At 37.5% G+C, this 27,655-nt stretch overlaps 1 protein-coding gene across 2 annotated transcripts; it reads right to left on the bottom strand.

The window, feature by feature from the left end:
- Positions 1-235: 235 nt before the first annotated feature.
- RBM25 (RNA binding motif protein 25) lies at positions 236-27,347 on the bottom strand. 2 transcript variants are annotated; one of them, XM_059819310.1, is made up of 18 exons: positions 27,242-27,347; positions 23,387-23,436; positions 21,771-21,941; positions 21,402-21,459; positions 20,089-20,249; positions 17,363-17,545; positions 15,072-15,125; positions 14,738-14,821; positions 10,892-11,172; positions 9,759-9,981; positions 9,341-9,430; positions 7,622-7,695; positions 6,769-6,919; positions 6,088-6,412; positions 4,794-5,068; positions 4,264-4,362; positions 2,908-2,955; positions 236-1,789 (listed from the first exon to the last, which is right to left on the bottom strand). In XM_059819310.1, exons 1-18 carry the CDS (start codon positions 27,345-27,347, stop codon positions 1,697-1,699), a joined length of 2,526 nt encoding a protein of 841 aa, XP_059675293.1. In that variant the 3' UTR covers positions 236-1,696. The 2 variants fall into 2 exon arrangements, with proteins under 2 accessions (XP_059675293.1, XP_059675294.1); XM_059819311.1 differs by lacking the exon at positions 15,072-15,125.
- Between the last annotated feature and the right edge of the window lie 308 nt (positions 27,348-27,655).

Raw genomic sequence — 27,655 nt, 5'->3', positions numbered from 1 at the left:
CATCTAAGCATTACACTTCATGTTAAAAAAGAACATTTTGTGGTGTGTACTATTACAGGGATGAGAAAGAACATAGTGGGATGACATCTGCGTTTGCAGGCTTCTAGTCAGATGACAAAGCAGGAGGTAGTTTTAAAAAATCCACCCCTAATTTGTGAACACTTGTTGGTTCAGAAAGCAATGTTAAATATAATTGCACGCTGCGCAAGACTCCAAAAGAATGTCAGCCCTTAAATCAAATATATACATTTTTAATATCTGAAATATTTACATGGCGGAACCTTTACACGATCCCGTTTGTTAAGAACAGTGTTTTCAAGTGTCCTCTCCAGATACAAAGAACTAGTAACTCAAGGTCATAGTTATGTTTTCTGAACAGGTCAACCTGCATCCTTCAGTTAAATACAATATAGAGATACTGGAACACCTTTACTTAATTTGTTTGCTATTAAGAATTGTGTTTAAAAATTAAAAATGTTTGAGACAGTTTGCTCCCTGGAACACAGTCCTCCTGCAATCAAAACAGCTTGTAGCACATTATCGATTTGTCTTCTTACCCAGGTATGAGATAAAAAATGCAGTTTACAGTACATCTCATCATTTATACCATATCAGCCTATTTATAAAAACCCATACAAACAAGGCAGGAAAGTATCACCCTCTTTTTGTGGACAACAGACTGCTTACAGTAGGAAAAAAAAAAGTTGGGTCTAGTTGAACAGTATGGATAAAAACAAGACTTAGGCTTTGTTTGAAAACTTGTGGTTTCATTTTTGTCAACTGCTATGGTCAGTTACATCCAAACAGGTATTTTTATTCTAAATACTAAAAAAATGTTTTTAAAAATAATTTCTTTTAAAAAAAATCCATCTGATTATTTTGGAGACCGAAGGGATAATAGGGAAGGGCTAAAATGAAATTGAGCAGAAGATATCCTAGGTTTAAAAAAAAAAAATCATTAAATAGCACTTATTGAATTGAGGTCCTGCTCTTGTTTTAACTAAGCAAAGAATAAAAAACTTCCTGCAATTTGCACTTTCTAGGAAAGAAGCACAGCATCTGCAGGAGATTAAGTTCCCAGCTTCATTAGTACTTCTAAATGGGCAACAAAGTACCAAGACTACTGCTGGTTCGCATCAGAATGAAAAGTCTGAGGGATCTCCTTTTCCAGAGTCAGATGAGGGGACCAAATGAACACACAAAGCTGTTCTGTGAAAGCAGCTCAAGCCACTTTAAATTGTATTCTGATCATTCCTTAAATAAAAGGAGGGGAAGTATGCAAAAAAAAAAACACTAATAAATTTGCAGTAAAATCATTTGTCTTCATCTGTAACTGATATAGTTCCATTTTAAGTGCAAATGTTTTGCAAAACAGGGGCTTTTTTTTTTTCCTTAATATTTACAAGAATCAGAGTAACATAACAAAATTACTAGAGAGCATGTACAGTAGCTGCAGCTTGTAAAACATACCGGTAAATTGTACCTTGTGAATTATAAAGAGAACCAATGCAGGATTCAGATAACTAACTGAGAAGGGTAAAGGGGGCCTCAGAGCAGAGGACAAAAAAATTCACATTTTCTACATAAAAAAATACAGGTCTCAAGTCTCTGAGAACAGAGAAAATTCAAAGTCTTTGAATGATGGGGAAAAAAAAGCCCAAAATTGAAATGGAACCCTAGAAGCAAGGAGAGTGCTTTATTTCACTAGACCAATCTTCTTCGCTTCTGTCTCGTATATCAACAACCTCCACATTTTGACTATGAAAACTTCAGCTTCTTCATCTAGTACCTGTAGGAAATACACAGTTTATAGATTATTTTTTAGGTTAGGCATTCCAGTTACAAAGACTAATTCTAGCCACATCAGAACTACAAAGTGAAGGTAGTGTAATCCAAGTTAAGCCTTTGAGTAAGGCACTGGATAAAACTTCAGAGAATTTGTCTGCCCTGCATTTATCACCTGACTTGACTAGGCTCTAATTATATACTTGTTATAATTATACAGCTGTTCAGCACTGAGAGGTAAAAGTACCAGTATCCTAGTCTCCAAAAGTGGCTTGGGAAGAGGCAGAAAAATGGCAGGCTTGGGAGGAATGTAAGAACAGAACACACACATGTGGTACTTTCCCTTAATTCTCTCCTCGTCTCTGCTTATTTTCAGCTTGGAACTTCCTTGGGTATTTATTAATCATTCCCTTGATGGATTTCTCTTCCTTGAACTTATTATCCAGGCTTTTCTTGAATCCATGCAAATTTTTAGCATGCACAACATCTCTCAGGAAGTTCCCCAGGTCACCTACTAGTCACACCAAGAACCTACTAACTTCCACTATGAATCCAGCTCCTACCGACTTTGCCTCCGAGTTTCCTTATTGGAAGAGTGAACAATGAGTTTTTAGTCACCTGTCAGTGTATGAAATCATGGCGTAACAGTAGCATTATTTCATGAAGTTTCTCTCTTCCAACATCAGGCTAAAAAGAGCTTTTACTCTTGTAGAGAAAAGAACACCTTTTGCTCATTAATTAGGAATAGACCTACTAAACCCCTAATTATAAAAATCTAGTTACAAGAATGAGAAGAAATAAGAAGTTTGTATTTCTGATACACTTCTATTACTGTTGATTTTTACCTCTACCATTAGGGACAGAATCTTTGTTCCACATTTCTGAATACTGAGAAATTCTGAACAGGGATCAGTAATTTCTACCTAGATGCTGCAACTGCAAAATCATGCCTGTGCTAGCATGGTCTGTTTAATCAAAAACAGCCTTCATATTTAATGCATGTTTTCTACCCACATTCTATGAATGCCAAATATTTCTGTTATGGACTCCAACTATTTTGCACACTTCACTATTAGCTTCAGTATAATGTAGAAGGTGTATCAGTTACACATTTCTGCTTACCATGGCAACATCATCCAGTATGCTCTGTGGTGAGCTGTGAGCCATAACCTGAAAGAAACAAATGTTTTTAAACTGAAAACTCTGAGTAAACCATATAAACATCTTTGGACAAAAAACAGTTACTTCTCAGGGATTTTGAAAGCTTTGCACATGCAAAAAGTATTTCCAGTTAATTAGTTTCCAGTATTAGCCAGGGCAAGAAGTAGTATTAAACTACATCAGATTCCATCATAGTGAGTGAGAGTTTATGGCTAGTTACTGAGGAACGAGTTCCAGGAAGCTCCAGAGATTCAACAGGTCCTGTATTTGCTGGCTATTCTTGCATCTCCAATTAAGCTCTCCTAATTTAAGGAATAAGCTCCCCTTCCTTCAACAATGAATTCCTAATGGAAGACAAAGGCAAAATTCTCCCTGTATCACTCTTCATAACTGAATTTTTTCATCTGCCTGTTAAGCATTTCAAAATATTTTTTTTCAGAACCAAGTAAGTTGTCTTCTGGTACCAGAAAATGACATTTATTTTATATATATGTAATTTAAGCTTGGCAAATATTCAACTTCTGCTTTTCACTTTCTACTAACCACCTGCGCCACAAAACTATCACTTGCTTTGCTGCTCATATAGTAGCCCTAAAAGATAAACCCAGACAAGCCATTATGAATGCGAGTACCATGAAAGCTGAAAAGAGTTTTTGAAATTCTCTATTGATGAAAAGCCATACAGTTGTCGTGACAGATTTTAAAAGGCAAGTTATTAGAATTTAGTTTGTAATTTGATGGAAGAAGCTACGCAGAGTTTAGTTTAAACAAGTCATGCAATGGCTAAAAGCTATAGCAGAATGACTTCTAATGCTAACTCTATAACCTTAGTATTTGCTTACTACTAAAGCAAACACAGCATCTACAAAGCTTTAAGAAGTTGATCTAGTTAATCTAAAAATGTATGTAAAATCAAGCTATTGGGTTTTTTCCCCTGAATTCACACAAATCCTGTTTTAAGTTAAAAATGTTAATGGCCAATGAGATATTAACTCTGAAATCTAGTGACAGAACTATCAGTTAAAACAGCTGCTCTTGTTAACTGCTCATTTCTTCAATCCAGTTTCATATGTTTATCTAACAGACAACAAAGAGCATCTAGCATGTACATACTGCGCATAAGCTTTAAAGGAAGTAACTTGTAAAACATTAGGGTACATATTGATTCCAAATACACCAACCGCCTCTGCTGACCAATATCATAGATTACAGAAAAGCTAAGAACAGACTGCCTTCAAATACAAATACTGCAGTCATTTCTGCAGCTTATATAAGGAGCAAAACCAAGACTTCACAAAGGAAATGGAAGATATTAACCTTAGAACAAACAAAGTCAACTAGCGTTGCTTCTTCTTCACCAATATATTCTATTATTTTCTTGTTGATCCACGGTCTAATTCGACGTTCCATTAGTGTCTGGAAAAGAGAAACAAAACCCATAATTTTACTGTCTTGAAACAGTATTACCAGATCGGCAGCTAGAAGACCCAAACAACTATTCAGCAAAAGATACATGTTGCTATCAATTGAGATAACCTTTAGCGATCTGGCATCTGCAAATATCTCTGACAGCCATTCAAACATGTTTTTACAGGACCTTTTTTCCCCTCTTCCTTAAAACTGCTAGACAATTTGTAGCAACAATTCAGGAGACAATAAAAAGAAGCAGGCATACTTCAGAATAAGTATTATATACGGACAAGAAATACAGTACTCCAGTTTGATTCCATTTCATGATGATGCTCCAATCCACTGGGGTTCCAGGAACATTGTTTTTTCTATTCAATTCTAAGGTTTGTTGGGAAAAAGTTATACTTTTTTGGAATGATTAAAAGAAATCAACTTACTGAATCCACAATTGACCAGTCAAGAGGATAAGCAAAGAGCTCTGGTTTTGCTGTGGGAATCTTCTCAATGAGACTCTTAATATGTTTACGTTTTTCTTCTGTATTGACACTGCCTTTGAGATTGCTTTTATCTTCTTCTCCATAATCCAGGGGGACAAGTTTCCGTTTCCGGGGCACATCATCACTGTCTTCATCATCAAATTTATTGAAAACACTATCCACAGCAAGCTTCTTCCTTTTTACAGCATTGGGCTGATTAGGACTATTGCAGGCTCCTGCCACCCAAAAGACAGAGTAACATATTCATAAACTGCAACTGAAGCTAGTTTGCTCTTCACACATTTCTTGAGGAATATCGGTTTATATTTTATATAAATGTCTGAATTCCTAACATCAGGGTTTTAATCTCTCAAACTCTGTTATAAAAATGGCAGAAGAGGTGAAGATCTCAAACTGAGTTTGTTCGAGATTTCTGAAAAACAGGGTCTTCATTCTCTGCCCTGAAACCAATTAGCACCCTCACTGAAGGATGGCTATAGCATGAGTTCAAATGTTAGCTGAGGCAGAGCACAGAAGTGAAAGGTTACAATGACTCTAGCTGCAGGAAAAGCATTAAATCAGCCTAATACTGTACAGTCTCTCTTCATTCAAGATCTAAGACAGTGTGAGCTCAAACTGCAACCCCAGTATAATTTAATTGAAATAATAAATAATAAATACACAAACCTTCCTTAGTTCTGCTGCTTAGAATAATTTTTTTTTAGAAACACCAGGAAATTGCTAAAGTACTAAGGAACTCTACACTCATGTTCCTTTCACAATTGTCATCAATTCATTGTGCTACTCTAAAAGGACGAAAAAACAATCTAATTTTCAGTTTTCTTCTTTTAGAAGAGGAGACTTCGTGAATAAACGTAAGTAGTACCTAGGGCTTAAATCTAACATATACTTACATCAATGAAAAGTAGCAATGAGTTCTAGAAGAGATATTTAGAGATCTATTAAGGTGAAAAAGCATGTGGAAATAACTAATCCCAGCTCAGAGTATTCCTAAAAAATGTAAGCCTTAAGGATGCCAAAACCTCCCTCCCTTTTCCTCCCTCCAGATTTTGGAAGAAGAGAGATCTATAAAAGGTATCTTCTGGATAGGAGAAATCAAGCACAGTATCTGGGTAACAACTTGATGTAAGTATGTCAAAACATACAACGTATTTGGAAAACTGTGTGGCTACTCAGCTTGGCATTTTTTTCATTCTGATCCCATATAGAACATTAAAATAAAATGTAAACTTGCCCAATTTGAGGCTAAGTCCTATTTTGGGCCGATGCTCCTCCGGCTGCTGCTGATCAGGTGAATTTTCATGAGGGATAATAATGCCACAGGGAGATTCATCACCAGGCGTGTTAGGGGTTGCATTTCCACTAGCAGAAGAAACAGATGGGGCAGAACTGATGGGTCGTAAAGTTGGTTTAAGGCAGGGCTTTTGTTCAGGCTCCTCCTCCTCTTCCTCTGGCTCTTCTCTTTTTTCCTCTTTTTCTGCCTTTTCTTCCTCTTCCTCCTCAGACTCTGGCTCTTGTTTTATTTGCGGCTGCCTACGCCGCTCAGCCTCCTGCTCCATCTACAATGAAACAGACAATTAGCAAAAAACAAGCTCTCAAAAACAGCACTGTTTGAAAAGAATCTGAACATCCTCCATTTCCTAAAGAAGCCTCTGTTAGTCAAGAACAAACACATGCAACTACTGCCATTATAATCAGAAATACTTATTAATCCAAATTTGTTTTTGAACTCCATCCAAACATAGATCTGGAAAGTGGTTTTTGTTTCCAGTGTTCTTACTGCTTACCTGGACCTCTTTTTAAGAAAACGTGAACAGCGCAAATATTAACTATCATATCTCTTACACAATACTGCTCAATACCACCAGAATACCAAGGGCTCTTTTTTTCCCCCATGAGACCAATGGCTACTTACCCTCTGGAGTTCTGCATCTGGATCTGGGTGTCCTTCTGCCAGAAGGCGCTGCCTAATTTCTTCTAATTCTTCCTTTTCTCTTTTTCTATCCCGTTCATCTGCTTCCATCTCTTTCTCCCTGTCTCGTAGCCTCTTCTGAAGAGCGCTACCCCTACAAAAGATATGGATTTTATACGTCAAAGAACATTCCAGTGAGAACCTTGTACCACAATGTAAGAAATATCTGATACAGACGTATCTTCCACTAAATGAAAGTGAGATTCATAAGAGCATCTGGTGTCCTCTATTTTTGTAACAGAGAAATCTAAGATACCAGTTCCCTACATTACTTTACAGAATTTACCCCATCACATTACAGATGCACAGAATGTGACTGCCAATCTTCTTAGAAAAAGAATCAAATTCTTTTATAAGTCTTTACTTGACAAGAAACAGTTCTACTGACGTAGTTTGATACAAATTTTAGTTAGTCCCATGCTGAAGGATCTTCCCTATCCTTTGCAGAGTTAACGAGCCTGTTCTTTGTACAATTTACAATTTTTTTAGAGGCATGCTTGATCCCTTCTCTCTGCCCCCACCACCTTATTTTGGCATTACACTGGCTTCTTCTTCGCCTCACCCACAAGTGATAGGAAGGAGCAGCTACTCCCAAGCATTAACAAGCAGCAGTAAGGAGTTTCCCTTTTCCCTCTGGCACTTACCAAGTGACACTGAAATAATTTAATTATATGACCTTTACATCACCACATAATCACTCAAATATAGACTCCATAAGCCTCTTCCAACAAATCCCACAATTGTGTTAAAATGAACAATGAAGATTTCATTGTTAGGAATCAATACAAAGACATACCTGTAGTATTTTGGATCATCTCTGTCATCATCATAATCTTCTAAGAATTCTTTTAACCGTTTGGCTTCTTTTGCCTGCAAGAAATTGGAACATAAGTAACGTTATATAAAATTATTTCTGGTTTTCTTGCCAACAGTTTAAAATTTAGTAATATTATTAGTAAGTTAACTTAGTATCTAATACACTTCAAACTAAAAATAAGGAGTTTTCCAGACAGAAAATGGAAAGATTTTGGAATTGCTTCTTCCAGGGGTCTGTCAACTTGCTATCACATGGTCAGTAGCAGATAGCACATCCATTAGGTCCACTGGGATCATGTCTCTGATTTGAAGACTACTGTTCTGTTACTAGCATTTCCAAGGGTTTTTAGATATACCTTCCCCCCTTTTTCTTTTTTAACCTCACAAAAGAGGAGGATCAGAGTTCCTGTTCTTCAAATCCATATGTCAGGTATTAGATACTTTAACAGGGCAGCTGTATTTTATCAGTATTGTTTTGTTTCAAGAGCTGTGCTTTTTTAAAAATATTTACTTATGCACAGAAACAAATCTAATGGATACTTCTAGGATAAGCACTCTCCTCCTGTGTTACTAATCCAAACCACAGTCCTAAAAACTGAAGGGGGTGAGGGGGATACAGAGGAGATACTTTTTCCCCCCCGATAAAATGGAAAAAAAAAAAGAAAAAAAATAAAGCATTTCTTTGAGGAGAATATAAATTAGGACATTCCAACCTGTATCTAAGCAATATCTTTAAACCAACAGTAAGATATTTCTATGCTCATGACTTCAAGAAACAAATTATGATTATGGTTGTAAATTCAGCACAAAATTCAGCACTGCTCTCTACAACTGCCATCCACAGCCAGCATCCAGGAGAATCATGAACAGAAAATATCCTTGAGTCACTCAAACATTCTTTTCCCCCTCTGAAGCATTTGGGGGGGTGGGGGGGTGGGGGTGGTGTCAGATTCCACGAAAAACAATTTATTTTCTAATTTTCTATTTAGTTTTTTTTCTTTCCCGTGTCCCTGCATATTTTGCTTTGAAGCAATTCCCAATCCGTCTCTTACTTAGAACTCTCATATCTTCTCTCCTTCTCTTAGAGAATTATGAAGTGAAATAATTTAAAACAACTTCTTTGCACTTTAGCACAAAACTATGAGATTACAGAAGTATCTATCTTCCAAAGGTGTCTTTTCAGACAAAAATTCCAAGCATTACATTTATAACTGTGATAATTTCACAACTAATGAACTGAAGACAGAAATTTACAAAGTGCTTACATATAATATATAATATTATATAATCTAGAAGGTTCAGGCACATGAGCAGGTTGGAAGTAAAAAGACTGGTCTAGTTCCACCTGCATGACATCGAACATATAATATGTTTTGCTACAAATCTGACAGAAATACAGGCTACAGATGTAATATTGCATGATTACTAAACTACAGTATTTTGCAGCTGTCTACTTCTCATTCTTCTGCCTTCACAAGACCAAGCCACTAGGCTTTGTTTTCCAGACTCTCAACAGTACTCCCACTTATTAGACATTTTCTGTTTCAAGTCTATTAACTCTTTTTTATAAAAACATACATGGTGCTTATACAAAATGAGAGCTCTATCACTATCCATAAAGATACCTGTAGAGTGTTCTATTCTAAATGGGAAACAAAGAACAAGGGGGAAAAATTACAAGTAAAACTATAAGCCTTACCATTTCCCTTCTTCTTTCTTCTTCCCTTTCAGCCTCTTTTTCATATTCTCGACTCTTCTTCCGTTCTCTGATTTCCCAGTTTTTAAGACGCTACAACAGAAGGAAAAAAACCACACGCTCCAATCTCAACAATGTTAAGAACAGTGGTACTACTTTGAAGTTAGTTTGGATTATTGTTTAAAACCAACTGCATTAAAATTAAGCAAATTATTTATTTATAATTTAAACACTGGAATAGAAAGTCCAAAGTTGTTCTGACAGTGACTTACATATTCTGCCCCAATTCATGTAGTCAAAGGATAAAAATGTATTTTGGACAAGGAGAGGGAGAATGAATGATGTAGTTTATAGTAGAAGACTTATTATAATCCCTCAGAAACAATTTTTTCCTTAAGGAACCTGAAAAATCCCAACCTACCTCTTGATATGCAGCTTCTTTTTCCCGCAGTTTCCTCTCTAGTTTTCGGCGTTCGTAGGCATCTTCTTCATCTTCTTCCCGGTCTCTCTTCTTATCCTTCTCTCGTTCCCGTTCCCGCTCTCGTTCTCTCTCCCGTTCCCGCTCTCGTTCTCTCTCCCGTTCCCGCTCTCGTTCTCTCTCCCGTTCCCGCTCTCGTTCTCTCTCCCTGTCTCTGCTTTTTTCTCTGAAGGAAGGAAAAAGTCCAAAGTTAAGTACAGAGCCTTCCTCTCCACTCAATCAAATAATTTAACTTCAAATGCATAATGCACTATTTATAGCATCTTGCAAGTTGTTATTCTTCTGCAATTGTACAAGATGATTAGCGGATACAGCAATGGGCATAAATCAGTATTTCTAATATATTCAAAAACCCCTTTACCTAAAAGTAGTTGTTTGAGCACTAACCATTTAATAGTGGTATTTACAGAAACTAAGCGTGAGCACATGGCAATTCTTATCAGACTGTGTTAGTAGCTCTCCATAAATAAGCGACAGCTAAAAACCCCACAAAGGGTATGCTTAATAAATCCTTCATGTTTACATGGCTTACAGTCACCTTGAACCCTACCGACAAGATGATTTGAATTGTAAACAGCTATTTTTTCTATGGTGAAGAGGGAAAAAGCAGCATCTAGAGCCTGACACGATTAGTCACAGTTTAAGACTGAAAGAGGAATCCCCTTGCTTTTATTAAAAAACAAAAAACCACACTCACAAACAAAAAAAACCCTGTAACAAAGGAAAAGGTAAAACCCACTTAAGCTAAAAGATACCACAGACATAACAGAACCTCAAGTAGGAATAAAGATACCTATGTAAAAATAAGAGAGATTTGAGATAAAACCAGTATACTTAAGTCATGGTTGGGTGGTTGCTGAGTGCATATTGCAGTCCTTATATTCCTGTGCTGAGGAAGGAATCAAGTATTCTTCCAATTTGTGTAAATACGACATTTTCTAAAATTTTGATTTCCTGTTTTTACTCTGATCTTCCAAAAGAACCATTCTCTTTTGAATGGCAGCTGATCTGCTGAACTATATGCACTTAGTAAACGGAACTAGGAAAAACTGAAATAGCAGCTCAAGTGCATTTACCTTGATCTGCTCCGATCCTTGTTGCGATCTGAACTCCTTTCACGATCTCTGTCACGATCTCTGTCTCGTTCGCGGTCTCTGTCCCGGTCCTTAGTTCGGTCACGATCCCTATCTCGTTCTCGTTCACGCTCCCGTTCCTTCTCCTTCTCTCGTTCACGCTCCCTCTCTCTTTCACGTTCCCTCCTTTCTCGTTCACGCTCCCGTTCCCTTTCTCTTTCTCTGCGTTCTTTTTCAATTTCCTGTCTTTCTTTCTCCTTTTTGCCTTTTTCCTCCTCCAGTTTCTAAAAACCAACAAGAGAACTTTCATAGTTAATTTTGTAGTTACAGGAACTGGATATTCCCGGCGCAACACACAAGGCTGGTAATGGAAATACCAAAACCGCCACTAATTTAAAAATATTAAATAGGGTTTGGTGGGTATTTTTTTGAACTCATAAGTATGAAATCAAAATGCAGCAATCACAAGACTAAGTTTCGTGCAAAAGCATAGATCTACACAGACCAGCAATCTCCAACCTTAGCAGAGTAGGGCTGGCCTCGTATTATAAGATGACCAAACTGCACATACACAGTGCACTGCCAGTCATGATTCAGGTGGGCCACAAATTCCACTGGCCCTACAAGCCACTTGGGGACAAGCAAAGTGAACTTCTAGCTGATACAATTAATTCTGTTCAACTGGGAAAATATATTTCAGTGGAATGCTTACTGGGACAGTGAGTTGTTTCCCAAAAAGTCTTGGCAGACCAAAACCGTCCTACATGAAAACTTGGGTAAAGAAATGTATCCACTTACACATGGTGCATGTGGTTAAACAGTGAAGAGAGCTGCAACCTTTCCCCTTTTCCCTCCCTAAAAAAGTTCTAACAGTTCATTGGTAAGAACTGGACTCTGCAGAATGGAATCCTTAACTTCCACCACTGCAAGATGGAGAGAGTTAAAAAAAGGTTGGAAATAGCTCTTTTGAAACACAGAAACTAAAGGGTTACCTGCTACAGTTTTACTAAAAATTGTACAAAATTGCCACTTTTTTTCAATTAGAAACAGTTCCTATGACCAGAATTCCTATAAGACAATAGAAAATACATCAACAGAATGATAGATAAATCCATCCTTGGAAGCAATTGTTATGTGTTAACTTACAGATGCTGTGCTAGGACATGGACCGCCAACACTGGATTAACCTTGCCTATAAGCTATGTTTCTGGGAGGAAGAGCAAGTACACGGTTCACAAATACACCAAATAACAACCAAATATACCAAATTTCAACCTGATGGATGCCAGAATACCACTTTTTTGAACAAAAAGCAGAATAAACAGGTTTTTCCCCTTTGGCTCCACGTTTACCATCACTGAAATGAAATTAAAAACTGGAACAATGAAACAGCATTTTCTCTGGTTTGGTTTTTTTTTTTTCTTTTCTTTTAAACAAAGCATTTAAGACAACTTTAAAAAGCAATCTTACCTGATAAGTGTTCTTCTGCCACAGGCACAGGGACCAGAGAACCGACAAAGGATTACAGAAATAAAGCTAATTCACTAGTGATTAATGTATCCAGTGAAACTATGCTGCATTGATAGCACAATACAGGCAAACCAATGTTGGATACATTGAAATCACAAAAGGAAAAAAAGGGACTAAATATGGTAGGAATTGGTAGAAAACTGATATGAAAAAACAAAACTTAGATTCTACAATATACACTGGGCTGAAAACCAATTTCTAGAGGACTGTATTTTACAGGAGCTTTACAGTGTTAAACCTCAGTACGGTCAGATGTTAAACTAGGTTGTCAACTTTTAAAAATCCAACTTACCTCAAATTTCATATACTTTTAAAGAAAAGTTTACATACTGGAGTGGTTGATACTTACAGGTTATCTTAGATGTTCCAATAGAAATTTCTTTGGTTGAACTCCTGCTTTTTTGCCACTCTCAAAAACTTTGTGGTGAGACTTCTCAAGAGAGTGGGTTTCTTTTTTTAGTTTTTTTAAAAAAATATATTCACATTAAGTGTAAATATACACACATACACAAGTCTTGGTGTATTAAAATCCGTTTTGTAGGTCCGCTTTCTTAAAATCCAATTGAGAAAATAAATTGGTCTATTTTGTAATCAAATTCTGACCTCATCAACTTCTATCAGCCTAAATAAGAGAATCTGAAAGGGTAATGGGATGGGAACAGTATCAGATAAATTGAAGTAATGAACAGAAATGAACAGGTAGAAGAATTATAAATCTTACCTTGAGCTCTCTTCAGACTCGTCCGTGCTGTAAATGGACGCCCCCTGCAATGCTGATACCCTGACAGTCTGTGATTATTGTTTTATAAACTCATACCAAAAACATGCAAAGGTTCACTGTGCTCACTAGCCAGCTGCTAAAGATTCAACAGCCCCTTTTAAACATATCCAATATACACAATGACTACTTTCAGTTGATTTTTAATGTTAAGAAACCCAAAATAGCCCCCCCAATAATACAGATTAAAGGCAGTAAAATGCCCAACAGCTTCTGAAACAATGAAGCATGTTTTTTGTTTGTTTTGTTGTTGTTTTTTTTTAATTTATTACTTGTTTGCATCTTAGTACCAGTGACAACTTGGGGCTCGGAATTGAACACAATTCTACTGAAGTTTCACCACTGACCAGTTTCACATTCAATTGCTGAGCTTCTCCAGATGATTTCTTCTAGAATTTTTCCCCAGGTTTTTACCTCCAACAACTTCAGCCAAGAGAAAAACTGAGTAAGTGTATATACAACAATGTGTAGGCACTTGTGTTTACATTGATAGAGTTGCGTGAAAACATGGTACCATCCCCAGTGACTGCATGTGGTAAAGCTGAATAACATGGGCATACTTCACCTTGCTGCACCTTCAACATTTTCTTTAACGTTGATTTGGGGGTATTTTGAAATAAAAGCGTGTGCTCAAAAGAGGAGCCTGCTGATACTTCCCTAGACCAAGGACCATTCCAGTCTTGTTGGGGAAAAAATAATACCAACTTTAAGCTAAACATTAAAATAAGAACATGACATGCATAGTTGTGCTTTACTATCCGCAAGTATAATCTTCCAAAGCAGAAACATTCACAGATGCACTAGCATTAGTGGAAACTTCTGTAAGTGGGAACCCTGAGGTGGGACTTGATGTGCACAAACATTTCCAAGCCAGTTACCCCTTTGCATATTTTTCTGAGGGGGCATCCATAAGTATAATAAAAAACAGAAGCTCATACTTACATCCTATTCCATGTTACTTTCCAAGCTGTGAGTTTCATCTTGCATTAGTCACCATATGATCTCTATCATAATGGTGGGGGTCAATGAATAGATTAGCTTTATGGGAATTTACAGTTCTTCCATGCATCTAAAGTTTGGTAAGTCTGGTAACCACTGACCTAGTTTTAATCTTCCCCCACTCTTAACTTAGAACTATTAAAATAAAAGACTTAAATTTAATTCAAGTTTCAACTCTTCATACAAATCTACCTACAGAAACACACTCAAGTGTACGTCTTATACTGCAGCCCCGTTTAGCCTTTAGTTATAAATATCTTGACTTAATGTATGTGTAGAAACTTAAGTTGCCTTTATTCATGTTAAAGTGAGAAGACTGCAAAATACTCAGTAGCAATCAAAGTCTTAGCATAAAGATGTCAAGGGCCACTTTAACGTGGTAGTTGTCTTTTTTTTTTGACTTGTAAAGAACTACATGTATATTAAACCTAATATAAACATCATTTTAAGTGATATTGCAATGTAATGCTAGATTTTTAATAGCGGTTTTTTGGATTTTGAAAAAGCCTAATTTGTATCAAGTGCAAAAACAAGAATACTACCTTGTGTGTGTCTCTGAATTTACTGATCTCTCTTGATATCAGGTCTCTTTTGTCTTCCTCCATTTCTATAGCATTTATATCCTCCTAAAAAACAAGGGGGACAGGAGGAAAAGCATTAAGAGCCATCTGTACAGACACAGGAGAACAAGAGAAAAGCTGAAGGTTAGAAGTTTTCAACCAGTCTTGCAAGAGATAAATAAAGTCCTTCTGCAGTACCAAACCTGACAGTCTGATGTTAATGAGTGAAAAAAAAAAAAATCAGATGGACAAGAGTCACAAATCTGGCAACTAGCAGTAAACATAGTCATTGTCAAAGCCTACAATGTAAACGAACCTTGGTGATGAGTGGATAAGGTATCAGTGGGGCCACTGGAAATCTGCGGAAAATCTGCGGAAAAATCCACGGAGATTTTTTTTTTTAAAAATAGATTGCACACTACTCTGAAAAACAATGTTTTGTATGTTTGTACTATAAAGCAATATTGTATTGCTGTGATCTCATTTCTTTGATTCAACAAAATTACAGAAGAACCTCGCTAATTCTCCCTTCTCTGAACTACTTAAAATACATAGTGAGGTCTCATAGTAGTAAGACTTCACTGCATTACGAGTATACTACAGGATATTAGTACGCTATGGTAGCATCATAAACAAGTCTAAGCTACACTTGTCAATATAAGAGATCAGTATATTTGCGGTGGGTATGTCTTGATTTTATTTACTCGCTAATTCGCAAAATTTGGTAGATTGCACCTACTAACTAATAGTTAGTGCGAATTAGCGAGGTTCCCCCGTGCTTGAAATTGAAAACCAGATTCCACTCACTCTCAGTTCCCCACACACATTTTCAACTCCCCCACATCAGTCATGCCTTCATCCAGAAGAACTAACAACAGACTCTGCTGCTAACACCAGCGGGAGTTTTCTTCACACCAAGCCCTTCAGGGGACAACAGCCCCAAAACTGGAGAGTTTCCCCGCCTGCCCACCCCCCACCCCCCCCCATATATCTGCATCCATCTTCCCTTTCCCCCCACCCTCCACAGTCCTTCTCTCCCCTCTCCTTTAAGGGCAAGAGAGCAGCAAGGAGCTAGGATCATCTCTTCACTCCCACCTCTATCCACACAGGCCAAAGATGGCAACTTCCAAGTTTCTTTTCCTCCTTCCCAGTATGGGAGGGATGATGGGATGTAATTTCAACCCACAAGTGCTATGTATTTAAAAAGAGCTTATTGATCTACTTGACTAGCTCAGATTGGTCAAATTCTACATCATATAGAGCTAGCAGAATATCCCTCTGTCCCAGGGACATACTCAGCACCCAGCACTTCCAAGACTGCAATGGTCTCTTACAATGTTTAACTACCTGGCATTATTCATGGCCATATATATACATATATATATATATATGTACCCACAGGACAATACACATTGTAACAATGCTTGTAACAAAAAAATACAGCTGATAGCATTAGACAGTGACTCATTTGTAAATTCTCATCCAAGAAAGCATCTTCTCCCAAAGGGAGGGAGAGGAAAGAAAAACAAATTCTCAGCTCAGCACTCTTATACCTCAGGTCAGCCATGGCCAACAACGTTGTGGGGAAGGTATACTCGCTCCCTGAGGGAGGTGTTGCCTCTTGCACCACACTTAATACTCCATAAGCATTTGAAACTGCATTATTGCCTTGGAATAGGTACTTTGCAGAAGACTTAAGTGGGTAAAAATCTTGGTCAAACATTTTTCCAATCTCTTTCATATTAGGTGCAAAATGGCAGGTGTGAAAGCCCATTCTCCCATGGTTAGAAACTCGGCTGGAAAAGCTAAGTCTGAGTTTGCTCATTCTTATTCCCCTTTCTCCAGTTCGTTTTAATCCATAAAAAGGTCATCCACAGAAGCAGGTCTAAACCAGAACATTCATTCCTGCTTAACAGGATTTTTTTGTATTACACAATATATGAAAACCAGCTGATCAAATCCAGCCAAAATTGAGACGTGCATGTAAAAGTGATTTTGTAAGGCAGGAAGATTACAATATGCCTTTCATCCCTGAAGGAACCCTCCAAGGTTTGTGAGGTGTACATATATACAATTAACGAAGCGCTTCCACTTCTGGAGACAGCTGCAACCAGTTGGATCAAGGCGCACTACAAGAATGCATACTATAAGCAGAGAGCAGAAGAATTTTGTCAAAAACTACCAGAGCAAATTCCTGCCATTACAAAAGCGCCCTGGCATCTTTCAATGGAAATAGACAGTATGCAGGAACTCTTACAGTTGTTTTTTAAGTTCTCATCTGAAAAATCCTACATGCACATACAGATTAAACTGCACTAAACTCAGTATTTCCACCTTCAGAGGGATGAAAGGTCGGTTCAATCCTGCCCAGATTCAAACATGTTGTTCCAAGAAGTCTAGGTGCTTAGATGCCTAAACCATCCTGAAGGAATGGTGTCTATAACTGACTAGCTTTCAGCTTAAAAAAATGAAACTGCTGCTGACATCAATGCTTGTTGATTTGTTTTCTCATCAGAAGCTTAGGTTTAAAGTATTTGCACAAGGTTTGGCCATTATATAAAGGTGAGTTGAAGAAAAATCTGTTTTGTCCAAAATCAAAACACATACGTCCTCCTTCTTTTCCTTTTTCTTCTTCCTGGGATGAGAGTCAGATTCCTGGGAGGGGGCATTGAGCTCGCTGGAATATTCTCGTATTAAGACTTCAATGGCCCCTTTAATTATCTGATCTCTTCTCTTCGTTTCCTCATCCAGTGCTTCATCATCATCATTTGTCGTCTCTGGTCTGGAGTTCTGAGGAAAAATTGCAAAGTAACAGGAATCAACAAATTGAGAATAATATGAGTTTTATTTCAGAAGTTCACCTTTGATCATCACATTCGTGCCCCTACAGCATTTACCAAAAAAACACCCAAAAAACCCCAAACAACAACAAAAAACCACAAACCCCAAACCACCTACAAGTGGTTATCAATTGCAGTCAGATATTTTCACACTGGCAATACCATCAGGACCACATAGTTTTACATGTGGAATGGCTGCAGAGAGCAAGTGTAGGATTACATAATAAAATAGAACAGATAAATGGTGATTAAGGTGGTAGACAGGAAAAGAGAAAGCGCACGCACGCTCACAGAAAGGCAATCACTATAGTCTAGCTCTTGGTCAAACGTTTCTGTCTTGTATCCTCTAGAACTTCAAGTCATTTCAACAGCAGCTCCTCAAAGCCTTCTACTTAAGTGCCATGCAATACAAATGTCTACCTATAACTTTAAAGCTGCAACTTATAATGGGAGAACTATATTAAAGAAACACTGTTAGGGAAAACATCCCTTGCACAACAAACATTTTCTTATTATTGTTTATCAATTACTTTGTAGTTCCTCAGCTTTTTGCCCTTTCTACCTTGTAGGTAGGAAAGGGAACACACACAAAGTGCATTTCACTAAACATTACATGAAAGCGTAGAACAATGATCTGCATACTGAGCAAGGTAGCCCACTTCTTGATCCCCTGAATCTTTTAAGAAAATGGAATCTCACCTGAGAATCCAGCTGGGTATCCCGTCAAGCAATAGGTGGTGGGTGGAGTTAGGGGGAGGGAAGGGTCTGATGGAGCAGCAGCTAAGAATGAGGGGGAAGGGAGGATTCAGTTGGAGCTGAAGAGGCTGCCAGGCCAAGGAGGAGCAGGCTGAACAGAGCTAGAAGGCAGTGACAGGGAGTGGAGTTGAAGAGGTCCAGGGAGAAGAAGTGGTCAGGGAGAGGAGCTAATTAGATAAAGGTTTGCTTGGTGTGTCTCTATAAGAAATTGTGTTGTAGTGTACATGTTTGATTTCTTAATAAAAAAGATTAAAAAGTTGCAACTTTTGGATCTGAGTGGCACCAACACACCAATGATGGTATGAAAGGAATCGCAAGCAATATGATTACAATACGCTTCAACAATATTCCTCGGCAATTCACAGCTTTTCTTTGCACCACCACAAACAAACAAACAAACCAACCACATTTGGAGCTACTCTCACTCTACAGTTCAACAGAATCGGTGCATACTGTTGTCTTCACCAAAGCCACAAACAATACCCTCTGCTTTATTATAATCAATCCCCCAGGACTGATTGTAACCCACAGGAGCTCACAGAAAACAAAATCCAGAAAGATGTACAAGAACTCCACTGATACTTTAAGCTTGTTTATAATATCAGCTGTGAAGCACGGTATTACAGGTGATGCCAACAGGAAACAAGGAAGTATGGAATGGAAGGAGCAGTCAAATCAAACCCTTACCTAGGTTAACAGCTAGTACACTACACCACTCAAAACCCATGAAGTTAGCACTCTGCTTTACTGAGCCATTGCTTTTAATCCCATACACTGGGTACACAGTCAAAAATGTGTCAAGTACTTCAAGTCATCATCATGCCTCTAGTTCTGGTTAAATAAAATGAAATAAAAGTACTTGTGTTCCCACTGTATTTTGCATACCTTTAAGAAAAATTCCAAATTGGAATTTTAAAATGTGCTAGCGTGATTAGTATTTTTAGTTTTCTGAACAAAAGCCTCTTCTTTCATTTTACAGAAAATAATTGTTTTAAGTACTGTCTTAAGGCATATGCAGAACTTTGAAATAGTTAGACCAAGCCAAATAACTTGATTGTGATGTGAAATAAGTTATTTGAGCAAAGAAATAGATAAAATTCATTTTAGCGCAAATTTGTCAGTTAAGTATTTTGTATCTCACAAGAATTCAATATGTCAAATATCTGCAATTATTCCAGAACAGATCCTTAGCTCTAGAAAGGAATGATACAAAACCATTTCCCCATCTACGAAAGGCCTGTAAGCTGCCCACTGCCTGATAACTGCATCATCTACTGAATGATCTACTACTTTCCTTGTCATTAATTTGTTCTAGATGATCATCAGTGGAGGGGAAAGAAACTCCAGTTCTCGTCAAACAGCTAATTTACAGACTCTGACAGAGTAACAGTTACTTGTAGAGTTTATATACTTTCAAGAGTTTCTAAACAAAAATGAGGTAACAGAATCATAAAGGTATAGCACATATTAATACAATTTAGAACGAATTACAGAATTAATTCCAGAGATTCATTTGTAGCTTACAGATAAATTTGAATGGTGATGAGTTAAGAGCTTACACTTCACTGCCTTTCAACATATCTCCAGACTCATTAATGTGATTCTGGCAAAATCCTGAAATGAATTAAGGGCTGAGACAAGAATAGAAACTGAAGAGACACACTCACAATCCGATCTAGCAAGTACGTTACATTGCCCTCCTGCCAAAATAACACAAGTCACACATTATATACGTACCCCATTAGAAGCCTTTTTCTTTGCTTTCCATTCATCTAGCTGAGCCTTTGTCTTTGCATCAACTTTGACTAGCAGCTTCTTCTCTCCAATCTGGAGGTCATGGAGTAGTCTCAGTGCTCGTAGCGTGGATTCTGGTTCTTTGTACTCACAAAATCCAAAGGCTGAAATGGATGATTGACATGAAAAGTAAAAGTGTTAAAGCTCTTCAGGTAATTTACTTTGTGTAAAAGCAGTGTTTTGAATCCATGAACTTGGAACATAGGCACTTTTTTAAAAAAACAGGAGTACACATCACAAAAAGTCAGAAAGATCATTCACTGCATTAGTCTTTGGTATAACTAACAGCCCAGTGAATAAGGTGAAAGCAATACATACATTGTAGATGCCCCATCCCTGGAAACGTTCAAGGCCAGGCTGGACAGGGCTCTGAGCAACCTGATCTAGTTTAAGTTGTCTCTGCTTGTACGGGGTTGGACTAGATGACCTTTAAAGGTCCCTTCCAACCCAAACTATTCTATGATTGTGTTCGTAAAGCTTTTGACATGCCTGTCTTAACTAAGAAATGCAGTCTATATGAAGACATGTCTTAGGTGGATTTGCAATTGTCTGAAGGACATCAATCAACAGCACATTGTTAACCTAGAGGGAGGAGTATTTCAAACTCGGTTCTTTGCAACAGTTACAAAAAGTTGTAAATGAGAAAAACACCTTCTGAGAGCAAAATAAACAAAGTATGATATAGAAGAAAGCTCAAGAAACTGAATTACATCTTAAAAAAGAAAAAAAAACAACCTAGAGAAGATATGAAAACAGTAACAGCAAAAAATAGTAACCAAAATTGTTTCCTGTATCCACTGGAGAAAGGTCACTAAAACAAATAAATCAGCTCACTTTGACAATAATGAAGGAAGATAAATTTTACATCAGGAAAACCTCCTTAACAGAGAAGGATAATACACAGTAATGGAAGAGACTACTAACAGTGTTGCAAATATGCTCCTTTGGAGGCTAAGTCCAAACTGATAAATCTCTCTCAGGGATGATCTATAAATTCCTGATTCAGTCTCAGAACAGAAAGTTGAACAGAATTAGGCCCCCAAGACATTTTCCCATCTAAGCTTTCTCAATTTTATTTTTCTCATTCTGTCTTGATTCCAAGGACAGAAAATACTAGCCCTTTATTAAGAAGTATTTAGCAGTTAAGTATCATATACAATATCATAAAATCTGAAAGTATTAATAGCAGCAATGTTTTAGACATTTGAGAAGCTGCTAGAATCTGATGAGAGATTTTGAAAAGTATGAACAATTACCTTGAAGTTTTCCAGATGCTCCTTGTACTCTCTTCCAACTCAAAACCAAGCCACATTTCTGCATTAAAGATAAATATTATTAATTATTACTGTTTATCTTCAAAACATTAATAAAACTTAACCACTTTTTGCAAAAGATAACATGTAAAAAGGGTAAACACTACTAAAAATAAAATACGTCTATGTTCACTGACATCTACAGCTTAAAAAAGCTGTACTCTTCACTTACCGACTTTAAACTCAAGCGTAATTGACTGCTATTCCGGTGAGTGGGACTAACTCTGCTTTTAGTTTCAATCCACTGCTTATGCGTCATTACTTTATTCATCAGCCAGGGATGAAATTTAACAAGCAGTCCACTGTACTTACAGCTAGAAGCTGCCGTATGAGCATGTCCGAGGCCTTCTCAGAAATGTTGCCTACAAAAACGGTGGTAGTTGGACCGCTGTTTTCATCGTTTTCTTTGTTCTTCAAGCCAGGATGTTCTTTTCTAGCTCCCAAATGTTTTCCAACCATAGACACTGTGGTAGGAACTAATACCTAGAAAGAGGAGGAGAGGGTGTAAAATAAAGTGTTGGCTCTTAGTTTTTTTTTTAATTTAAATCCGTAACACGAAAAAGTTGGGGATGCACATATATTTCAAAATTAAATTTTCATAAGAACCTTAGTTAGGCTTACAGAGTGAGACATCAATAAGTGGTTCAGGCTTTAATACTTTATACAACACAAAAAAGACTGACATTTTCTGGCAAAGACAGACAGGAAAAAAAAGGTGTACCTGAACATGGCTACTGGAAGGTCTCAAGGTGAGCATACAGTAACATTAGGTATTATTTCTTCTACAAATAACTAATTTGCAACATTTGAGTCACTGGAAGTTGAAGTACCTTACCTAACAGTTTAAAAAGCAAGCTGCAAATAGAAAAGTAACTCTGACTCAAAAGGCTTCAATAAACACATGACAGGTCTTAAAGCTTTCACAGAGTGAATAAACACTATTGCTTTATTTAATCAATACACAACCCAAAGCCTCTTTGGGTTAAGGAGAAAGCATTTGTAAAATAAACCATACAGAGATAGGCACAATCATCTGTTCCATTTTGCTGCACCTCTTTTCTTCCACCTAAGATTTAACGGTACATATGCACTACGTCCCTCTTCTCAAAACACCCTTCTAGAAGTGTCACAATAAAAAAAGTTTTAATCAGAAAACTGAACAATGCATTTGTTCCAGTATCTTTGTCTTAAATACATCGGTTCCCATTAACATATCCTCCTGTAACAGATAATAAAAGCTATCAAAAAATTCAGTATTTTGGGGAGATTTCAATTATGCAAAATCGTAGAAATGGTAATTCACCTTGAAGCCAAGAAGTAACCTTTGTATTTTAAAGAGCGCTTTTTTCTGCCCCGCAAATCATAAACCTTCCTTCCAACTAGAAATTAGTAAGACAAAGAGACCTTTCTCTCATATGCTCTTCCATAGATGCAGATTACATGCAATTATTCCTTCCCCTACAACACGGGGAAAGAGAGCTTGTTTGTAAGCTTGTCAATGCACATCTTTCTGGCCAATTCAGCAGTGCTACATGATGGTCTTATAAACCTGGAGAGGTGATGCCTCCAGAGCACTCTGTTAGGCCAACAAACTCAAAAGCAGGAGACCTAGAATCTAACTGATCTAACTGTACTGCATAGGAAGACCATGCATGACCCAAAGGCAAAGCCTAAACCATTTTATTTGACAGAAGTACATCTTCTTGCAAGAACAGTAATTGCTTCACCTTTGCAGCTAGCAGCTCCAGACATTACTTCAAACTTTGTTTAAGTCAGAAATTAGCATAATAGTTTCATTTAAAGTGAGGCATTTCCTTTCATAGTATGAATTCTGATGGAATACAGCAAAACAAAAATATTGTTGACATCTACTAAGTTTTACTCTCCATTTTATTTTGCTATCATCTCATTCCCACTGTAATACTTACAGTTGGAGCAGGAGCCATAATGCCCATTGGTACAGGAATCATAGGGGTCCCTGAGAAAGACAAGACATTAATATTAATCCGCCCTGTTGAAGTTACTGATGAATACAAATGAACTGATCACAGATATGATTTCCAAACCAGACAGCAATTTTGATCAAATAAGAATTTCACAGTACTGATTACCAGTAATTTCTTAGAGCGTTCAAGCATAGCCTGAGTACACTAGCATATCATTTTCATCCTGATCACCATATTACCATTTCAACTTTGTTCACCACAAACAAATCTATTTCCAAAGCACGTTCAGACCACAGTATTGTTCTAGAAGATAGCCATGTGATGAATGAGGCAGGGAATTCCATAAATAGAGAGCAAAAGCAGCTGAAGTCCTACAGATGATAATCTCATTCCTGACTTGCTGAATTTGCATAGCACAATCGATTCTGCACACAGCTTAGGGATGAGGTCCTAGAGAGAATGCCACCAGACTTCATGCTATTTATGGAATAACTTAGTAAAGGCAGCATAGAAAACTTCAATCCAGAAGCTCTCTATCTGCTGAATACTTGACTTAGCAGTCTCTAAAACTTAATTTAAAACAATATTTAATCAGGTGAAACCATGCAATACCCCCTTTCCCACTACCAAATTCACTGGCAGCTTTAAGTACTATCATGTGAGCCAATATCTGATCATAAAGGTTGTTTATCTTTCCATTCCAGCTGCTAGAAAAGGTTAAATATATTAAGTAAATGGATTTCAAAGCTACTTGCTGGCCGGTGAAGACACTGAGACTCAAGAACAATTAAGTCAATCTCATGTTCTTCAGATAAATACCCTCTAGAGATCCTAGATCTCTTTTTTCGTTCTACAAAATACTTTGTCTTTCACTCTCAATCCTTCCCTTTTGATCCTTCCTTTCTCCACTTCTCTTACTGCTGTATTCATAAAATCCTAACCAAGCTTCTGCAACCTACTGTTCCTCAACTTGGTCCCCCACCTTCTCCAGTGCTTAATCCTGAAACAACACTTCTCCTCAGCCACCCTCTCCAGCTTTCTCCTCATCCACTCTGGTTTTGCTTTGACTCCATCATGTATTTTCTGAATCACTCAGTCCTCTTCCTCAGTCCCTTCATATTCAAGTCATACTACCTCCTATCCCTCCAAACCATTCAGAGAATCAAAAGATGTATTGCTCTCACATGCTCTCAGTTTTAATGCACCATGGCATCTCACAGACTGAAGGAACTACTCCAAAACAAGACTCTGGTTGTGCAGCCCTATAACTATTATAATTATCATGATACTGAACTTGGATTTTAAAGTTACAACACAGTAAAGATACTTACGTTATCACTGACAGTTCTCTGAAACTATCAGCCCAATGCTCAGCAGAAGCAAAAAAATCCACTAAAATGTTGGGCATCATGAGCAAACATGCTGTTGATCAAGACCACAGGCATCATTTAGCTGCTATACAAAAACCTGGTGCCCCTATACCCTGTCTACCGCCTACAGACCTGGTCTCTGCAAGCCAAGAACAACACACGGCCTTGGAGAAGAGCAACTACATGACGAATGTTGAAGCAGCTGCTTTACTAGAAAAGACCCTACACTCTGAGACTCTTCAAGTGTGGAGGTTTGCAAGGCATGGATCACAACTGAGGTGTACAAAACCACAAAACTTAACTCGCCCAACTCCTACATCAGAACTGGGGCAGGACGGGGACACTGAGTAGGCAGTCAGTTTAAACACAGACATAAGAATGTAGCACTTCACACAGTGGTCAATGAACTTCTTAAGTTTGGTGCAAGAGGCGACTAATGAACTTCTCAAATTTGGTGCAAGAGGCAACAGTGAAGATGCTGTATCAGCAGGTTCAAAAAATATCAAAATGTTCATGAATGACAGGTCCAGAAAAAGATAAAGGAAAAATGAAAGATCATACTCTAACATCCCTAACACTACAGTTGTATGAGGGAACAGACTTGGAAAACAGATAGGAGTACACGCTCACCCTAAATACCATCTTTTATTCCCACTGCCCAGACAATGCAGCAGGCTATATGGACTGCTGGTCTGACCCACTATAGCATTTCTTACATAGGAACTGTCATTTTTTACATCTTAATGGTATATGATAATCTTCAGAGATTACAAGAGTTATCAGAATCACCTCCTTATCAAAACTTCTACACTTAGAGATGGAAATGCTAGAACTTCTGATTTAACAGCTGTATTTTCAAGCAAAGCAGAACACTTTTCCTAACTTCACCCTTACACAAGCAAACCACTCTAGCTGAAGCTTTTCAAGAAATTATAGGCTGAGTAAGATAACTAGAACATTAAATTTTGGCCCAACAGCTAGCTAAAGGTAGTATTACAAGCCACTAAAATTGTGATCTTACATATGGAATAACTTCAGAGTAGACTTTCATAAAGTCACTATGGCATTTTCAGCATTTTCAACATTTTCAACTCTATTGATACACTTGTGCTAAGAAATGAGAGATCCATATCCTCTGTATGTCGAAATATGTTATCTGCACAGGTAAGCACATCATGTTTCTAGTGTGCAGAAAAAAAATTAATTTTTGCCTAATACCAGGCTCCTCCACTCTACATATTGCTTGGGTTACTAATACTGAAACAAGGCTATTTTATATATAAAGTCAAACACAGCAAGAGAACAAAAAGATCTTTGTCATGCATGTTAAGAAGCAAATGTTCAGAGTAGAAACTTTCATCAGGCATTTTAAAATGTTCTTCAGAAAGTTATTTTTAAAGGTATCTGGTTTTTCACACTAGTATATATAAACTGGAGCTGGTAAATGTAAGAGGTATGGTTTCAAAATTTAACCTGAAATTTTTGATGGCAGAATGCTACCTAATCAAGAGCTCTGCCTTTAGCAGAAAACAGATAACATCTCATGGATCTCAGGAAAGTTTAGAGAAAATAATGCAAGTAAGGATTAGCCTATGAATGGATGTGTACAAACCATTCCCAGTTCAGCCATCTGGTTTTTGAATGCCTTTATTGTCTACAAAACACTTGTGCACAACGCAGCTTAACCATACAGACAGGAGTTATTTTCTGCAGCCCTTGTGATGAATTTTAAAGGGGTAATTCTCTGATGTATTCCTCTCTCCACTCACTCTGTGGTCTCCTGCCTCCAGTCACTGTTATCTATCCTGGCAATGTACAGAAAGGTGGTGGTTCTGGACCAACAAATTAAAGTCCCAACGCAAAAAACAGAGGCTGATTTTACAGATGAACGAATTAAAAAAGATAGGATTAATTTTGGGAAGATTAGAAGGAATGAGGAACGTAACAGTAAGTCTGCAAGATGCGTGGAGGAAAGTATGTAAGCAGCAGAATAAAAGAAAGTGGGACTTATAAAGAAGTGGAGAAAAACAATGCAAGAAGTTGGACCTTCTCTGAAAGTTACTCCTGTATTTTCACACCACTTGTACTCAGTGAACCCAAATGTTTCCAAAGGCTATTACAATGGCTTATTTGAAAGGAATTGAAAATCATAGCCTACTGTCAAAACAGTGGCTCTTAGAATACTTAACATTAACAAAATCCACCACCTAGCTTCAGTCTTGAAAAAACATCCAAGACAAAGTCTCTAACCATTCGATTTCTGATCAGAAATGAGCAGCTTTTGGTAGATCGAAAGAAGCTTGCTCACATGACATGATCTGTGGGTAAAGTAGAAACTCAATTGCAATGCACATGAATCAGAGTTATTGAAATACATTAAGAGCCAGTAAGTTTTGTAAATAATACAATTCAGAATACTAAAAGGAAATTTATTTCTGCAACACTTCAATATACTAACATAACTTACCAGGAGGTACAGGTGGAGGAAAGCCAGGAAATTGTGGAGGTGGGATCCCAGGGGGAAGCGTTGGGATTCCCATAGGAGGGCGATTCAAATGAGGTGGAAAAGACATTCTTCCAGTCACAATCTGTCAAAAAGATAGAAAAGGAAACTTGTACTAGTCAGTTCCCAAACATGAATTACAAAAGCAATGCAAATGATAAGTGTCCATAATGATTTTAAATCTTCATATGGACATTCAACTACAAACTGAAACTATTTTTAACTCCTTTTCCCCAGCTATTCATTGAGTTACAAATGTAGTAGAAGTCTTCTTTCACAATGAAAACCAGCAGTTCTAGGAAAGTATTTCAGAATGAAGTGAAAAACAAAACTATATCTGACTTCTCATACCACTGGTTTACAAGGGGGGTGAAATAA

Source organism: Gavia stellata, chromosome 7 (assembly GCF_030936135.1).
Source record: "Gavia stellata isolate bGavSte3 chromosome 7, bGavSte3.hap2, whole genome shotgun sequence".
Classification (NCBI taxonomy): Eukaryota; Metazoa; Chordata; class Aves; order Gaviiformes; family Gaviidae; genus Gavia; species Gavia stellata.
The sequence above is the reverse complement of the archived record's forward strand: the minus strand, read 5'-3'. Positions and strand labels throughout refer to the sequence as shown.